Source organism: Pristiophorus japonicus, unplaced genomic scaffold (assembly GCF_044704955.1).
Source record: "Pristiophorus japonicus isolate sPriJap1 unplaced genomic scaffold, sPriJap1.hap1 HAP1_SCAFFOLD_942, whole genome shotgun sequence".
NCBI classification, from domain to species: domain Eukaryota; kingdom Metazoa; phylum Chordata; class Chondrichthyes; family Pristiophoridae; genus Pristiophorus; species Pristiophorus japonicus.
In genome coordinates, this window is record NW_027254871.1 from 8,225 (window position 1) to 26,160 (window position 17,936).

A 17,936-nucleotide genomic window follows, 5' to 3' on the forward strand; every position below is an offset into this window, starting at 1 on the left:
TACAGGAGGGCGGGTATCACTACAGCCCTGTAGACCATGAGCTGGGTGGCAGATTTGAGGGCCTGCCAACTGCTACATTGGTTGTAGCAGGGGAGAAGTAAGCTGTAGGCTTTAAAATGAACTAAATCTTCATTTTATTTATTGTAAGCTGTAGGCTTTAAAATGAACTAAATCTTCATTTTATTTATTCGAGCTTATAAATTTAGCACTTGTCAATTACTTGTTTTATGTTTCGAAAAGTTATGAATCGATTTTCAATCTGACTAGCTGATTGGAAAGAGTGGATCAAGATCGATACGGTGCGAAATATAAAATATTTTGTGGGTGGTTCTATCACCTTCAAATATTAACTTTAAAATGTAAACTCGCCCTATCGGAAAATTTGTTTACCCGGCGTTGCTGAATCCACAAACAATCCGGGTAAACGAGAGTTTATTGTACATCCTTTCGTAAATATGGAAACCAAAACTGCACGCAGTACTCCAGGTGTGGCCTCACCAATACCCTGTATAACTGGAGCAAGACTTCCCTGCTTTTATACTCCATCCCCTTTACAATAAAGGCCAAGATACCATTGGCCTTCCTGATCACTTGCTGTACCTGCATACTATCCTTTTGTGTTTCATGCACAAGTACCCCCAGGTCCCGCTGTACTGCAGCACTTTGCAATCTTTCTCCATTGATGCGTGAGCGCGATGGATCCTTTGCTTAAAGGGTTGTCTTACGAAGAAAGGTTGAGGAGGTTGGGCCTCTACTCATTGTAGTTTAGAAGAATGAGAGGTGACCTTATTGAAGGGTATAAGATTCTGAGGGGGCTGGACAGGGTGGATGCAGAGAGGATGTTTCCACTGATGGGGGAGACTAGAACTAGGGGGCATGGTCTTAGAATAAGGGGCCGCCCATTTAAAACTGAGATGAGGAGGAATTTCTTCTCTCAGAGGGTTGTAAATCTGTGGAATTCGCTGCCTCAGAGAGCTGTGGAAGCCGGGACATTGAATATATTTAAGACAGAGATAGACAGTTTCTTAACCGATAAGGGGATAAGGGAAGTGGAGCTGAGCCCATGATCGGATCAGCCATGATCGTATTAAATGGCGGAGCAGGCTCGAGGGGCCGAATGGCCGACTCCTGCTCCTTATTTGTCATGTACTTACGTTTAGAATTCATAGAAACACATTGCTGTTAAGACCGAGTTGGTTTATGAGCAAAAGATTCAAAGATCGCACGACACATTACCGGTTCAACCATCAGGCTCACAACCACCTGCCCCATCGTGGATCCCCCGAAACCCAAGTGGTCGGGGTTTTATTGAGTCTTGTGAACATCACATGACTGTCTATGCCCCTCCCCACTCAACAGCTTTTCCAACCTGTGAGCATTCTCACGGGTGCAAACTTTACAGGGGATATAATCGCACAGGCTCTGGGTAAAGCTGAGATTCAAGCTTCGTATTGTAAGGTGCAAGAATGTCTTGAAACAGTCAGCCCTGCGTTAAACCAGCAGTCCCCTTCCCCCGCTCCCCCCCGCCGTTCTTTATCCATCTCCGCTCTGCCGCTCAGCTCTCGCAGAACAGGCTCAAGGCACTGAATGGCCTCCTCCTGTTCCTAATGTAACAGGCTCGAGGGGCTGAATGGCCTCCTCCTGTTCCTAATGTAACAGGTTCGAGGGGCTGAATGGCCTCCTCCTGTTCCTAATGTAACAGGCTCAAGGCACTGAATGGCCTCCTCCTGTTCCTAATGTAACAGGTTCGAGGGGCTGAATGGCCTCCTGTTCCTAATGTAACAGACTCGAGGGGCTGAATGGCCTCCTCCTGTTTTGAATGTAACAGGCTCGAGGGGCTGAATGGCCTCCTCCTGTTCCTAATGTAACAGGCTCGAGGGGCTGAATGGGCCTCCTCCTGTTCCTAATGTAACAGGCTCGAGGGGCTGAATGGCCTCCTCCTGTTCCTAATGTAACAGGCTCGAGGGGCTGAACGGCCTCCTCCTGTTCCTAATGTAACAGGCTCGAGGGACTGAATGGCCTCCTCCTGTTCCTAATGTAACAGGCTCGAGGGGCTGAACGACCTCCTCCTGTTCCTAATGTAACAGACTCGAGGGGCTGAATGGCCTCCTCCTGTTTCGAATGTAACAGGCTCGAGAGGCTGAACGGCCTCCTCCTGTTCCTAATGTAACAGGCTCGAGGGACTGAATGGCCTCCTCCTGTTCCTAATGTAAAAGGCTCGAGGGGCTGAATAGCCTCCTGTTCCTAATGTAACAGGCTCGAGGGGCTGAATGGGCCTCCTCCTGTTCCAAATGTAACAGGCTCGAGGGGCTGAATGGGCCTCCTCCTGTTCCTAATGTAACAGGCTCGAGGGGCTGAATGGCCTCCTCCTGTTCCTAATGTAACAGGCTCGAGGGGCTGAATGGCCTCCTCCTGTCCCTAATGTAACAGGCTCGAGGGGCTGAATGGCCTCCTCCTGTTCCTAATGTAACAGGCTCGAGGGGCTGAATGGGCCTCCTCCTGTTCCTAATGTAACAGGCTCGAGGGACTGAATGGCCTCCTCCTGTCCCTAATGTAACAGGCTCGAGGGGCTGAATGGCCTCCTCCTGTCCCTAATGTAACAGGCTCGAGGGGCTGAATGGCCTCCTCCTGTTCCTAATGTAACAGGCTCGAGGGGCTGAATGGGCCTCCTCCTGTCCCTAATGTAACAGGCTCGAGGGGCTGAATGGCCTCCTCCTGTTCCTAATGTAACAGGCTCGAGGGGCTGAACGGCCTCCTCCTGTTCACATGTTTCTGGCCTGTGTTTGTGGTGTTTCAGAAACGTGACACTAAAGATAGAGGAAGGAGAGGAAAGTGTACGGGCTGGTTTAGTTCGTGCTTTGATTTAATTCTGCGTGAACAGAGATGAATAATCCTGTTGTTGTCACTGACGCAGTCACCTCCACATGTGCCCAGTCCCTGGGTTACTCCCCTGGCCCGAAACAGTCGCACTCTTATTCTTTGATTCAATTTCACTCTCGCCACCCGAGGGTACATGAAGTGTCAAACATTGACCACTTTGATAAGCTCTTTACTAGAAGCACCACTGAGGTGACAGACAGGTTTCCTCCTGCACTGCAGATCCGATCTGCATCTAAAGATACTCGAAAGTTTTCAACTCTGGAGCCAAGTTTTCTAACAACAGGAACTGTGACCTCACCTCACAGTGACGGAACCTGGTTCGGGAAAAGTTGCTGGTTGGGATGGGTTGGGATGGGCTGGTGTTTGGGACTGTGTTTGTGACGGTGTTTGGAAGGGTGTTTGGGACAATGTTTGGGACTGCGTTTGGGACTGTGTTTGGGAGGGTGTTTGGGAGGGTGTTTGGGAGGGTGTTTGGGAGGGTGATTGGGACTGTGTTTGGGAGGGTGTTTGGGACTGTGTTTGGGAGGGTGTTTGGGAGGGTATTTTGGAGGGTGTTTGGGAGGGTATTTGGGAGGGTGTTTGGGAGGGTGATTGGGAGGGTATATTGGAGGGTGTTTGGGAGGGTATTTGGGAGGGTAATTGGGAGGGTGATTGGGAGGGTATTTTGGAGGGTGTTTGGGAGGGTGTTTGGCACTGTGTTTGGGGTGGTGTTTGGGGCGGCATTTGGGACGGTGTTTGGGAGGGTGTTTGGGAGGGTGTTCAGGACGGTGTTCAGGACGGTGTTCAGGACGGTGTTCGGGACTGTGTTCGGGAGGGTGTTTGGGAGGGTGCTTGTGACGGTGTTTTGGACTGTTTGGAAGGGTGTTTGAAAGGGTGTTTGGGACTGTGTTTGGGAGGGTGTTTGGGATTGTGTTTGGGATTGTGTTTGGGGCTGTGTTTGGGAGGGTGTTTGGGAGGGTGTTTGGGAGGTTGTTTGGGAGGGTGTTTGGGAGGGTGGTTTAGGACTGTGTTTGGGACCGTGTTTAGGAGGGTGTTTGGGAGGGTGTTTAGGACTGTGTTTGGAACCGTGTTTCGGAGGGTGTTTGGGATGATGTTTGGGACGGTGTTTGGGACTGTGTTTGGGAGGGTGTTTGGGACTGTGTTTGGGACCGTGTTTAGGAGGGTGTTTGGGAGGGTGTTTAGGACTGTGTTTGGAACCGTGTTTAGGAGGGTGTTTGGGATGATGTTTGGGACGGTGTTTGGGACTGTGTTTGGGAGGGTGTTTGCGATGAGTCGCGGGGTCACAATCCTGGAACTCCCTCCCTCACAGCGCTGTGGGAGCACTTCCACCACACGGACTGCAGCCGTTCACCACCGCCTCACACTCTGCCCCAGAGGGCTGTGGAGGCTCAGTCTTCAAGGCTGCGATCGCCAGAGCCTAGGGATGCGGAGGGGAACTGCGGGATATGGGGCCGGGGAGGGGAGCAGAGCGCAGGGACGTGGAGTCAGGGGTCGGAGATCAGCCGATGATCTCACTGAGCGGCGGGGCAGACACGAGGGGCCGAATGGCCTGCCCGAGCTGCTGGAATTTGGCTCCATATCATGCTGGCCTTCGCGTGGAGTGTTGTTGTAACCTGGCCCCAATCTCACTGGCTGGATCCTTATCTGAGACTGTGGCCTCGCGCTTCCTGGCTGAGAGCATCGCTGACATTTCTGGCTCAGATCTGATGAAACGCATTCATAATTAGGGGGTTTCATCGAGGCAGGAAACTGGTTCCAGACCAGCCCCTCGGTGCCCCTCAGATTTTCCCCAGTCGCGCGTTGCAGTGAGCTTTCTGGCTAGGCGTTAGTTTTCAGCCATGGAGAGACAGGTTGGTAAGTACCATTGCTGGTGGCGGGGGGGGGGAAATCATGGGCGAGGGGAGTTACCTCGGCTCCCAAGAAAACAGCTACTGCTGGGGCCTCTGGGCCACGCACGCCAGGACTAACTGCGTCAAGCTCAACTGACTTCCCACACGCCCCCCCTCCCACCCCCCCCCCCCCCCCCCCCGGCTTCCTCCGCAATCCCCCCCAGACCCATCAAATACAACCCCAATGGCTGATACCCAAACCCCAGGCCAGCTAAGTCAGGCAGTGAAGAAGGCACACGGAACACTTACTTGCCTTTATTAGCCGGGGCGTGGAATACAAGAGCAAGGGGGGGGGCGGTTTCGCTTGAATCTGTGGGGTTCGCTGCCTCAGAGAGCTGTGGGAGCCGGGACATTGAATACATTTAAGACAGAGATATCGACAGTTGCTTAACCAATGAGGGGGCGGGCAGGGAAGTGGAGCTGAGTCCATGATCGGATCAGCCCTGATCGTATTGAATGGCGGAGCAGGCTCGAGGGGCCTTATGGCCGACTCCTGCTCCGATTTCTGATGTAACTGTGCAAAACACTGGTTAGGCCACAGCTGGAGTACTGCGTGCAGGTCTGGTCACCACATTACAGGAAGGATGTGTCCGCGCTGGAGAGGGTGCAGAGGAGATTTACCGGGGTGTTGCCGGGACGGGAGAATTTTAGCGATGAGGAAAGATTGGATAGGCTGGGGTTGTTTTCTTTGGAACAGAGGAGGCTGAGGGGAGACCTGATTGAGGTGTATAAAATGATGAGGGGCCTGGATAGAGTGGATAGGACGGACCTGTTTCCCTCGGCAGAGGGGTCAACAACCAGGGGGCAGAGATTGAAAGTAATTGGGGGGGGGGGGGGTTTAGAGGGGATTTGAGGGGAAATGTCTTCACCCAGAGGGTGGTGGGGTCTGGGGTGGAACTCACGGCCTGAAAGGGCGGTAGAGGCAGAAACCCTCACCACATTTGGATGTGCAGCTTGAAGTGCCGTAACCTACAGGGCTACGGACCCCGAGCGGGAAAGTGGGATGAGGCCGGGTAGCTCTTGGTCGGCCGGCGAGGACACGATGGGCCGGAATGGCCTCCTCCCGCGCTGTAAATTTCTCTGATAATTCTACAAGCACCGGTGGCCTCCGATTGATTGGGCCGCTGACTGCTGAAACGCTCCCCCTCCCCGCCTTCGATTCAGACTGTTGGTCACCCACAGGGCCGTTGTGGCCCGTGAGCAGACCCCTGCACAACCCCCCCTCCGCCCCCCCCCCCCCAGAGCTTAACGAACGATCGGGTCCCGTCCACTCCGGTTACGGTTAGGGTTAGGGTTGTAAGGAGAGGCAGCGTCCACTCGAAGGAAAAAAGGAAAAGAGCTTCATTTGCATAGCGCCTTCCACAACCATCGGACGTCACATAGCGCTTTTACTGCCAATACTGTTGCATTGTGGGAAACGCCAATTTGCGCACAGCAAGCTCCCACACACAGCCATGTGATAATGAACCCAGATCCTCTGTTTTTTTTTGTTATGTTGATTGAGGGATAGGTATTGGCCCCAGGACACCGGGGAGAACTCCCCTGTTCTTCGAAAGTGGCCGTGGGATCTTTTACATCCAGCGGAGGGCAGACGGTGCATCGGTTTAACGTCTCATCTGAAAGACGGCCCCTCCGACAGTGTGGGGCTCCCTCAGTACTGCCCCTCCGACAGTGCGGCACTCCCTCAGTACTGCCCCTCTGACAGTGCGACGCTCCCTCAGTACCACCCCTCCGACAGCGCAGTGCGGGGCTCCCTCAGTACTGCCCCTCCGACAGTGCGACGCTCCCTCAGTACCACCCCTCCGACAGCGCAGTGCGACGCTCCCTCAGTACCGCCCCTCCGACAATGCGGGGCTCCCTCAGTACCGCCCCTCCGACAGTGCGGCACTCCCTCAGTACCGCCCCTCCGACAGTGCGGCGCTCCCTCAGTACTGCCCCTCCGACAGTGTGGCACTCCCTCAGTACCACCCCTCCGACAGCGCAGTGCGGGGCTCCCTTACTACTGCCCCTCCGACAGTGCGGCACTCCCTCAGTACCGCCCCTCCGACAGTGCGGCACTCCCTCAGTACTGCCCCTCCGACAGTGCGGCACTCCCTCAGTACTGCCCCTCCGACAGTGCGGCGCTCCCTCAGTACCGCCCCTCCGATAGTGCGGCGCTCCCTCAGTACCGCCCCTCCGACAGTGCGGCACTCCCTCAGTACCGCCCCTCCGACAGTGCGGCACTCCCTCAGTACCGCCCCTCCGACAGTGCGGCGCTCCCTCAGTACTGCCCCTCCGACAGTGTGGCACTCCCTCAGTACCGCCCCTCCGACAGTGCGGCGCTCCCTCAGTACCGCCCCTCTGACAGTGCGGCACTCCCTCAGTACCGCCCCTCCGACAGCGCAGTGCGGGGCTCCCTCAGTACCGCCCCTCCGACAGTGTGGCACTCCCTCAGTACCGCCCCTCCGACAGCACAGTATGGCACTCCCTCAGTACCGCCCCTCCGACAGTGTGGCGCTCCCTCAGTACCGCCCCTCCGACAGCGCAGTATGGCACTCCCTCAGTACCGCCCCTCCGACAGCGCAGTGTGGCACTCCCTCAGTACCGCCCCTCCGACAGCGCAGTATGGCACTCCCTCAGCACTGCACTGGGAGTGGCAGCCTCGATTAAGTGGTGAACTTCCTGGAGTGGGACTTGAACCCACAACCTTCTGACTCCGAGGCGAGTGTGCTGCCCACTGAGACACAGCTGACGGACTGTGCCCTCCCTTGTGATTGATCTGGTGCCTTCAAATCAAAATCTGATGAACTGTTTCTCTTGTTGCAGAGTTTGAAACGTTAGAATGACTGGAGCCGGAGAACGCAGCAAGGCTGGAGAGAGCAGTGTGCATGGTAGTGGGGCAAAGGATATCGCTGGAAGAAATCTGCCCCACACCCAGCCCCAGGTAACCACCAACCAACCTGCCTGTCACACCCTCGGGGCACTTTCTCAATCTCTCCGTCCAATTTATATTGCAAACCCTCCATGTAAACATGTCACGGTGCAGTTACAGCCTCCCACCAGTGGCGGCGCTGTATGCCTCGGTTGTACGCTCAGCTCCTCAGGCCTCAGGGAAACTCCTGTACCCCAGTCTATTCGACCTTCTGCTCAATGTACCCCGCTCCACCCATACCCTGTCCCACCCATATCACCCCCCCACCCATATCACCCCCCCACCCATATCACCCCTACCCATATCACCCCCACCCATATCACCCCCACCCATATCACCCCCCCACCCATATCACCCCCACCCATACCCTGTCCCACCCATATCACCCCCCCACCCATATCCCCCCCACCCATATCACCCCCCCACCCATATCACACCCCCACCCATATCACCCCCACCCATACCCTGTCCCACCCATATCACCCCCCCACCCATATCACCCCCACCCATACCCTGTCCCACCCATATCACCCCCACCCATATCACCCCCACCCATATCACCCCCCCCACCCATATCACCCCCACCCATATCACCCCCACCCATACCCTGTCCCACCCATATCACCCCCCCACCCATATCACCCCCACCCATATCACCCCCACCCATACCCTGTCCCACCCATATCACCCCCCCACCCATATCACCCCCACCCATATCCCCCCCACCCATACCCTGCCCCACCCATATCACCCCCACCCATATCACCCCCACCCATATCACCCCCACCCATATCACCCCCCCACCCATATCACCCCCACCCATATCACCCCCACCCATACCCTGTCCCACCCATATCACCCCCCCACCCATATCACCCCCACCCATATCACCCCCACCCATACCCCGCTCCACCCATATCACCCCTACCCATACCCCCCCCACCTATACCCTCCACCCATACCCCACCCCACCCATACCCCCCACCCATACCCCCCCACCCATACTCCCCACCCATATCCCCCACCCATACTCCACACCCATACTCCCCACCCATATCCCCCACCCATACCCCCCCACCCATACTCCCCACCCATATCCCCCACCCATACTCCTCACCCACCTCACACAGCCCCCACCCACTCCACTCCATGAAACAACGACAAGCAGCTGGGCAGTGTGCGAGAGCCCGCTGTGGGGTTGGTGGTGGGGGTGGGGGTGGGGGTGTGGGGGTGCCGTTTCCGAAGGGAGGCGGGGGTCAGTGGAGGGGGGGCTTACGGCGGGTTGAGTGGAGAGTGTTGTCGGAGTGACTGGGCAGTCAGGGTTAACTCTCTCCGTGTCTCCTCTCTCTCGCCACAGCAGCTCCTATACCTGGGCCCCCTCCATTACCACCAGCTCCTGCACCTCCAGCACCAGGGGCTGCTGACACTGAAGCTCGCTCACTTGGCCGTCGCTCATCACATGCTTCCCCAAGGTAAGACTCAGCCATACCAGGCCCTCCACCCTATTGGCTCATTCCCCGAGCTCCCAATGTCCGATCATTGGCTCGGCAGATCAGCGTCGGTAACACGGAGATTTTCTGAACTTAGACCATGGCAGAGGTAATGAAGATTATCCAACTCTCCCTCCCTCCCCTCCTACCTTCCCTTCCCTCCTTCCCTCCATCCATCCGCTCCTACCCTCTATCCCTCCTTCCTTCTATCCCTCCACTCCCTCCCTGCCTACCCTCTATCCCTCCTCTCTCCATCCATCCATCCCTCCCTCTCCTCCTCCCCTCCGACTCTCCTCTCCCTCCCCATCCATCCCCCTAACCTCCCTCCCCTCCTTCCCTCTATCCCTCCACTCTCCATCCCTCCTACCTTCCCTCCACCCCTCCCTCCCCTCCTCTCCTCCCCTCCCTCCCTCCACACCCGTCCTTCCCTCCCTCAATCCCTCCCTCCCCTCGCTCCATCCCTTCCTCCCCTCTCTCCCCTCCTTCCCTCCCTCCATCCTTTCCTCCCCTCCCTTCCTCTATCCCTCCACTCCCTCCCGCCTACCCTCTATCCCTCCTCTCTGCTCCCTCCTACCCTCCTCTCCCTCTCACCTCCTCCCCTCTCTGCCTCCCTCTCTCCAACCCTCCTCACCTCCCTCCCTCACCTCCCTCCCCTCCCCTCCTACTTCTCCTTCCCCTCCCTCCCTCCCCTTCTTTCTTCCCTCCATCGCTCCCTCGCTCCTTCCTTCTATCCCTTCCCTCTCTCCCTTCCCTCCCTCCCCCTTTCCTCTATCCCCCCCTCCCCTCCTTTCCTCTATTCCCTCCCCTCTCCCCCTTCCCTCTATCCCTCCCTCCCCTCCTTTTCTCTATCCCTCCCTCCCCTCTTTCCCTCTATCACTCCCTCTCTCCCCTTCCCTCTATCACTCCCTCTTTCCCCCTTCCCTCTATCCCTCCCTCCCTCCCCTCCTTCCCTCTATCCCTCCCTCCCCTCCTTCCCTCTCCCTCCCTCTCTCCCCTTCCTTCTATCCCTCCCTCCCCGCCTTCCCTCTATCCCTCCCTCTCTCCCCTTCCCTCTATCACTCCCTCTCTCCCCCTTCCCTCTATCACTCCCCCTCCCCTCTATCACTCCCTCTCCCCTCTATCACTCCCTCTCTCCCCCTTCCCTCTATCACTCCCCCTCCCCTCTATCACTCCCTCTCCCCTCTATCACTCCCTCTCTTCCCCTTCCCTCTATCCCTCCCTCCCCTCCTTCCATCTATCCCTCCCTCCCCTCCTTCCCTCTATCCCTCCCTCTCTCCCCTTCCCTCTATCACTCCCTCTCTCCCCCTCCCCTCTATCACTCCCCCTCCCCTCTATCACTCCCTCTTCCCTCTATCACTCCCTCTCTCCCCTTCCCTCTATCCCTCCCTCCCTCCCCTCCTTCCCTCTATCACTCCCTCTCTCCCCCTCCCCTCTATCACTCCCCCTCCCCTCTATCACTCCCTCTCCCCTCTATCACTCACTCTCTTCCCCTCCCCTCTATCACTCCCCCTCCCCTCTATCACTCCCTCTCCCCTCTATCACTCCCTCTCTCCCCCTTCCCTCTATCCCTCCCTCTCTCTCCCTTCCCTCTATCACTCCCCCTCCCCTCTATCACTCCCTCTCCCCTCTATCACTCCCTCTCTCCCCTTCCCTCTATCACTCCCTCTCCCCTCTATCACTCCCTCTCTCCCCCTTCCCTCTATCCCTCCCTCTCTCCCCCTTCCCTCTATCACTCCCCCTCCCCTCTATCACTCCCTCTCCCCTCTATCACTCCCTCTCTCCCCCTCCCCTCTATCACTCCCTCTCCCCTCTATCACTCCCTCTCTCCCCCTTCCCTCTATCCCTCCCTCCGCCCACTGCCGGCTAACCGTTTTGCCTGCCGGGCTGATTTCCGCTTGCAGGGGCTAACCTGACCAACGCAGCCTGGTTTCGGCACGAGGCCGACACGGTTCACGCCGGAGACACCGCCTTCTGTGCCGCAGGACTCCTGGTCGACGATTCCTACCCACTGGCTGCGGCCTCCTCCTCCGCCAGGGCCACCTCCGTCATTCTCCATTGCAGCCCTGCCAAAGAGAAAGACTTTGTTCTAACATCAGTCAGTGAGCGGTGAGTCGAACACGGAGCGCGGGTTGTGGGGGGGGGTGGTCGGACGCAGTGCCGGGATCTGGGAACCCCGGGATCCGGTCTGTGAGCGGCTTCCCTTCGGTGTTTTGGAAACACCCGCACTGTACAATAGTTTGAGCGCCGGGAGTGATAACTGTACTGAACAGATGAACGAATCAGGGACGGGTAGCTCGGTCTCAACCGGCAATGCTTTATTAAAGTTAAAACACACCCTGCAGACTGGTCACGGAAGTCAAAGCCCCTGGGATCCAGGGCAAAGTGACAAGTTGGATCCAAAATTGGCTCGGAGGCAGGAAGCAAAGGGTTATGGTTGATGGGTGTTTCTGTGACTGGAAGGATGTTTCCAGTGGGGTTCCGCAGGGCTCAGTGCTGGGTCCCTTGCTTTTTGTGGTGTACACCAATGATTTAGACTTGAATGTTGGGGGGTATGATTAAGAAGTTTGCCGATGACACTAAGATCGGCCGTGTGGTCGATAATGAAGAAGAAAGCTGTGGACTGCAGGAAGATATCGATGAACTGGTCAGGTGGGCAGAGCAGTGGCAAATGGAGTTCGATCGGAGACGTGTGAGGTAATGCATTTGGGGAGGTCTAACAAGGCGAGGGAATCCACATTAAATGGTCGGACACTGAGAAGTGTAGAGGAACACAGGGACCTGGGAGTGCAGGTCCACAGATCCCTGAAGGGAGCAGGCCAGGTGGATAAGGTGGTTAAGGCGGCACACGGAATACTTGCCTTTATTGGCCGAGGCGTGGAATACAAGAGCAGGGAGGTTATGCTTGAACTGTATAACACGCTGGTTAGGCCACAGCTGGAGTACTGCGTGCAGTTCTGGTCACCACATTACAGGAAGGATGTGATCGCACTGGAGAGGGTGCAGAGGAGATTTACCGGGATGTTGCCGGGACGGGAGAATTTTAGCGATGAGGAAAGATTGGATAGGCTGGGGCTGTTTTCTCTGGAACAGAGGAGGCTGAGGGGAGACCTGATTGAGGTGTATAAAATGAGGAGGGGCCTGGATAGAGTGGATAGGACCGACCTGTTTCCCTTGGCAGAGGGGTCAACAACCAGGGGGCAGAGATTGGAAGTAATTGGGGGGGCGGGAGGTTTAGAGGGGATTTGAGGGGAAATGTCTTCACCCAGAGGGTGGTGGGGGTCTGGGGTGGGACTCACGGCCTGAAAGGGCGGTAGAGGCAGAAACCCTCACCACATTTGGATGTGCAGCTTGAAGTGCCGTAACCTACAGGGCTACGGACCCAGAGCGGGAAAGTGGGATGAGGCCGGGTAGCTCTTGGTCGGCCGGCGAGGACACGATGGGCCGGAATGGTGCTGTAACTTTGTGTGTTCTACGAGAATGGGGCTGTTGTGTGTGACAATTAATGGCCAGCTATGTCTGATTTTCCTGCAGTGACCCAGCTTTGCTGAACCCTCTGTTTGTCCATGGTTTCTGTAAATGGCCAGGATGTGAGCAGGTTTTCAAGGAATATGAGCCCTTTTTGAAGTAAGTCTTACATTTTCTCTCTGACGGTCGGCTCCGTGCAACACCCGATAGATAAAGGGGGGGGTCTCCCGCGTAGTGAGCCCTCCGTTGGGAGACTCAACGGCCTGACAACTATTTTAAAAGTCATTTTGAATGAAGTGCCCCCGTTTCTTTTTTTGAGGGCATCAAAAAACACAATTTAACAATTGGAAATTAAAGGGAACCTTTTTCAAATCAAATCAAATTCTGTTCCCTGTTGAAACGATGCACTCCAGTCCCTCCGGCGCCCACATCTCGCGGAAGGCCGCGAGCCTACCAGTGGACACATCAGAACATCAGAAATAGGAGCAGGAGTCGGCCATTCGACCCCTCGAGCCTGCTCCGCCATTTAATACCATCATGGCTGATCCGATCATGGACTCAGCTCCACTTCCCTGCCCGCCCCCTTATCCCCTTATCGGTTAAGAAACTGTCTCTCTCTGTCTTAAATATATTCAATGTCCCGGCTTCCACAGCTCTCTGAGGCAGCGAATTCCACAGATTTACAACCCTCAGAGAGAAGAAATTCCTCCTCATCTCAGTTTTAAATGGGCGGCCCCTTATTCTAAGACCATGCCCCCTAGTTCTAGTCTCCCTCATCAGTGGGAACATCCTCTCTGCATCCACCTTGTCGAGCCCCCTCATAATCTTATACGTTTCGATAAGATCACCTCTCATTCTTCTGAATTCCAATGAGTAGAGGCCCAACCTCCTCAACCTTTCCTCATAAGTCAACCTTCTCATCCCCGGAATCAACCGAGGGAACCTTCTCTGAACTGCCTCCAAAGCAAGTATATCCTTTAGTAAATACGGAGACCAAAACTGCACGCAGTACTCCAGGTGTGGCCTCACCAATACCCTGTATAACTGGAGCAAGACTTCCCTGCTTTTATACTCCATCCCCTTTGCAATAAAGGCCAAGATACCATTGGCCCTTCCTGATCACTTGCTGTACCTGCATACTAACCTTTTGTGTTTCATGTACAAGTACCCCCAGGTCCCGCTGTACTGCGGCACTTTGCAATCTTTCTCCATTTAAATAATAACTTGCTCTTTGATTTTTTTTTCTGCCAAAGTGCATGACCTCACACTTTCCCACATTATACTCCATCTGACCCCGCCTGCTCCATCTCCAGGGACACCCTGGCTCGGATGTAACCGCGGAAGAGAGGCAGGCAGTCGGGGCCTGAACGAACCCCCTCGGTCGCCCGCTGCCCGGACCGGCTGATGGCCCCCGCTTGGCCGTGCCCAGGAGCAGGCCTACGAGGAGGCCCCACGGGCCTACCCGCTCCCGTCTGAACAGGGGGCCCAAGGATCGGGAGCGTGGGACTGAAGTGCAGCCAGGATTTGAGGAGCAGCCCCTTCGAATATTGGAACAGGGGCTGCAACCCTCGCGCACTCGGCAAAAACGTGGAACACGGACTGCTCCAGACCGCGGGAATTGCAGGCGGCCTGGGAGCCCGTGAACCGACTGAAAGACTGACTGCGCGAGGGTGCTCCGTGCACCACCCTCCGGGCCAAGTCCCCGATACATAACGGGAGGGTCTCCCGCGTAGAGCGCCCTCCATCGGTGGACCCCCACCCCCCACCCCCGCCTCCTCCGGGCGGCGAGATGGTGCGCCATGGGTGTTTCCGGACGGCAGGCGAGGATGGCAAGGGGGGAAGAGCGTGCAGGAGCAAAACCCCGGACAGGAAACCCCTCCCTCCGCGGAGGACCCTCAGGCACGGAGGGGATTTCCCCCCCCCCCCCCGAGGAGGCTCGAGCCGTGAGGCGCCGGCTCCCGAGGGAGGTTTCGGGGCTGAGCGGCGATGAGGAATTCGCGTCCGGACCGGGGGGGTGGGGGGGGGGGGGGCAGTTCGGACGGGATCTCCCCACGTGCTCGAGCCTCCTCGACACGCCGAACGGAATCAGGGCCCAGAGCTGTCTTTAGCGACTCGATGGCATCGGCCGCGCGCCGGACGTCGGCCCACGATAGGCGCCGTGCCAGCGTGCCTGGTGCCATCCAGCCCGCTCCTCCGCCATCCAAACCTGTGTGCTCACTCACACGTGCATAGCGTACACGCAGACCCACCCAACACCCACCAGTGACCTCGCTGCAGTCAGCAAGAGTAGATTTTACAGCAGAGCATCACGGGGCAGTCCCTCGGAATCGAGGAAGATTTGCTTCCACTCCTAACACGAGGCCTCACGTGGCTGAACAGTCCAATACGGGAACCACAGTCCCTGTCACAGGGTGGGACAGTCAGTGGTTGAGGGAAGGGGAGGGTGGGACTGGTTTGCCGCACACTCCTTCCGCTGCCTGCGCTTGGTTTCTGCACGCTCTCGGCGACGAGACTCCAGGTGCTCAGCGCCCTCCCGGATGCACTTCCTCCACTTAGGGCAGGACTGGTCTTTGGGCCCAGGGACTCCCAGGTGGCGGTGGGGATGTTGCACTTTATCAGGGAGGCTTTGAGGGTGGGTCCCTTGTAACGTTCCCTCTGCCCACCTTTGGCTCGTTTGCCGTGAAGGAGTTCCAAGTAGAGCGCTTGCTTTGGGGAGTCTCGTGTCGGGGGGGCATGCGGACAATGTGGGCCCTGCCCCAGCGGAGCTGGTCGAGTGTGGTCAGTGCTTCGATGCTGGGGATGTTGGGCCTGGTCGAGGACGCTAACGTTGGTGCGTCTGTCCTCCCGGGGATTTGCAGGATCTTGCGGAGACATCGTTGGTGGTATTTCTCCAGTGACTTGAGGTGTCTACTGTATAAAGGGGTGCTGAAAGGGATAGAGGGCACTGCCAAATCCTCTGGCCGTTTTGGACACAGTTCTGTTCCTGCTCGTATCGTTGTGAGCCTGCCCACTTTAGCCTCGATGCAGTTGAGTGGTAACTGCTCTATCAGCCAATCACATGCCTCACCCGAGCATCTGTGTTATAGAGCGCCACCTAGTGAACTACTGATGTAATGCAACTACTGATGTGTTGACCAATAAAAGATCATGTGGCAAGGTCACATGACAATGGCCTCCCACATTCTACCCGACGTAAACTAGAGGTGATCCAAAACTCAGCTGCAGCGTGTCCTAACTCGCACCGAGTCCCACTCACCCATCACCCCCTGTGCTCACTGCCCCGTGTCCTAACTCACACCGAGTCCCACTCACCCATCACCCCCTGTGCTCGCCGACCTAAATTGTCTCCCGGTTAGGCAACGCCTCGATTTCAAAATTCTCATCCGTGTTTACAAATATACCATGGCCCTCGCCCCCTCCCTATCTCTGTAACCCCCTCCAGCCCCTACACTCCTCCCTATCCCTGTAACCTCCTCCAGCTCCTACATCCCTCCCTATCTCTGTAACTTCCTCCTGCCCCTACACCCCTCCCTATCTCTGTAACCCCTCCAACCCCTACACCCCTCCCTATCTCTGTAATCCCCTCCAGCCCTACACCCCTCCCTATCCCTGTAACCACCTCCAGCCCCTACACCCCTCCCTATCTGTAACCCCCTCCAACTCCTACACCCCTCCCTATCTCTGTAATCCTCTCCAGCCCCTACACCCCTCCCTATCTCTGCAACCACCTCCAGCCCCTACACCCCTCCCTATCTCTGTAATCCCCTCCAGCCCTTACAGCCCTCCCTATCTCTGTAACCCCCTCCAGCACCTACACCCCTCCCTATCCCTGCAAACACCTCCAGCCCCTACACCCCTCCCTATCTCTGTAACCCCCTCCAGCCCACAACCCCCCAAGATCTCTGCACTCCTCTAATCCTGCCCTCCTGAGCATCCCCTGATTATAATCGCTCCACCATCGGTGGCCGTGCCTTCTGTTGCCTGGGCCCCAAGCTCTGGAACTCCCTCCCTAAACCTCTCCGCCTCTCTCTCCTCCTTTAAGACGCTCCTTAAAACCGACCACTTTGTCCAAGCTTTGGGTCACCTGCGGTAATTTCTACTTGATGCGGCTGGGTGTCAAATTAATTTGTGTTGTCTTATAACCCTGCTGTGAAACGCCTTGGGACATAAGAACATCAGGAATAGGAGCAGGAGTCGACCATTCGGCCCCTCGAGCCTGCTCCGCCATTTAATACCATCATGGCTGATCCGATCATGGACTCAGCTCCACTTCCCTGCCCGCCCCCTTATCCCCTTATCGGTTAAGAAACTGTCTCTCTCTGTCTTAAATATATTCAATGTCCCGGCTTCCACAGCTCTCTGAGGCAGCGAATTCCACAGATTTACAACCCTCTGAGAGAAGGAATTCCTCCTCATCTCAGTTTTAAATGGGCGGCCCCTTATTCTAAGACCATGCCCCCTAGTTCTAGTCTCCCCCATCAGTGGGAACATCCTCTCTGCATCCACCTTGTCAAGCCCCCTCATAATCTTATACGTTTCGATAAGATCATCTCTCATTCTTCTGAACTCCAATGAGTAGAGGCCCAACCTCCTCAACCTTTCCTCATAAGTCAACCCCCTCATCCCGGAATCAACCGAGTGAACCTTCTCTGAACGGCGTCTCAGCCTGCCCTGGGTTTTAGGGGCTATTTCCTCCCTCCGATTTATAAATATTCTCACCGCTTGCCCTGCTCCAATGTGCAACCCACCGAAATGCTAACGCTTTAATCTTTCTCTGTGACGGCAGGCATCTCAACGAGGTCCATTGCCTGGATGATACAAGTACAGCCCAGTGCCTGATCCAGAAGGAGAAGGTCAAGCAGCTGGAGTCAAAGGTGAGCAGTTCGTGAGGGGCAGACTCACCCGAGCCGGGCTCCCAGCGGGAGGGAGAGGCTGCAGGGGGCCCAATGCCTCTGGGCAGCCGCTACACAGAGCGCGATGCTCTCCCCTCCTGCTCTGATACCCAGGGCATTGGAGTGTGAGCAAGGCAACGCAGGGAGGAGCTGTCCTTTAGTGGAGGGGAGCGGAGGGGAGGGGAGCGGAGGGAGGGGAGCAGAGGGAAGTGGAGGGAGTGGAGGCGAGGGAGGTGAGGGGAGGCGAGGGGAGGGAGGGAGGGAGGGAAGGGAGGGGGTGGGGAGAGGAGGGACGGGCAGGGAGGGAGGGGAGTGAAATGAGGGTCAGGGAAGGGGTAGGGAGGGGAGGGAAGGGATGGAGGGAGGGGAGAGGAGTGGAGGGAAGGGAGGGGAGGGGGGAGGGGGAGGG

At 56.6% G+C, this 17,936-nt stretch overlaps 1 protein-coding gene across 3 annotated transcripts in view; it reads left to right on the forward strand.

Moving 5' to 3' along the window:
• The first annotated feature begins 7,506 nt into the window (after positions 1–7,506).
• LOC139258358 (forkhead box protein P2-like) overlaps positions 7,507–17,936 on the forward strand; it is a 25,463-nt gene continuing 15,033 nt past the window's right edge. For 2 of the 3 annotated variants that reach the window (XM_070874720.1, XM_070874722.1), the window contains exons 1-5: positions 7,507–7,692; positions 9,038–9,152; positions 11,072–11,276; positions 12,702–12,794; positions 17,422–17,509. In XM_070874720.1, coding sequence (XP_070730821.1) covers positions 7,591–7,692; positions 9,038–9,152; positions 11,072–11,276; positions 12,702–12,794; positions 17,422–17,509 — 603 coding nt within the window. In that variant the 5' untranslated portion in view covers positions 7,507–7,590. The remainder of the gene's footprint in view (positions 7,693–9,037; positions 9,153–11,071; positions 11,277–12,701; positions 12,795–17,421; positions 17,510–17,936) is intronic. The other variant, XM_070874723.1, reaches the window with a different exon arrangement.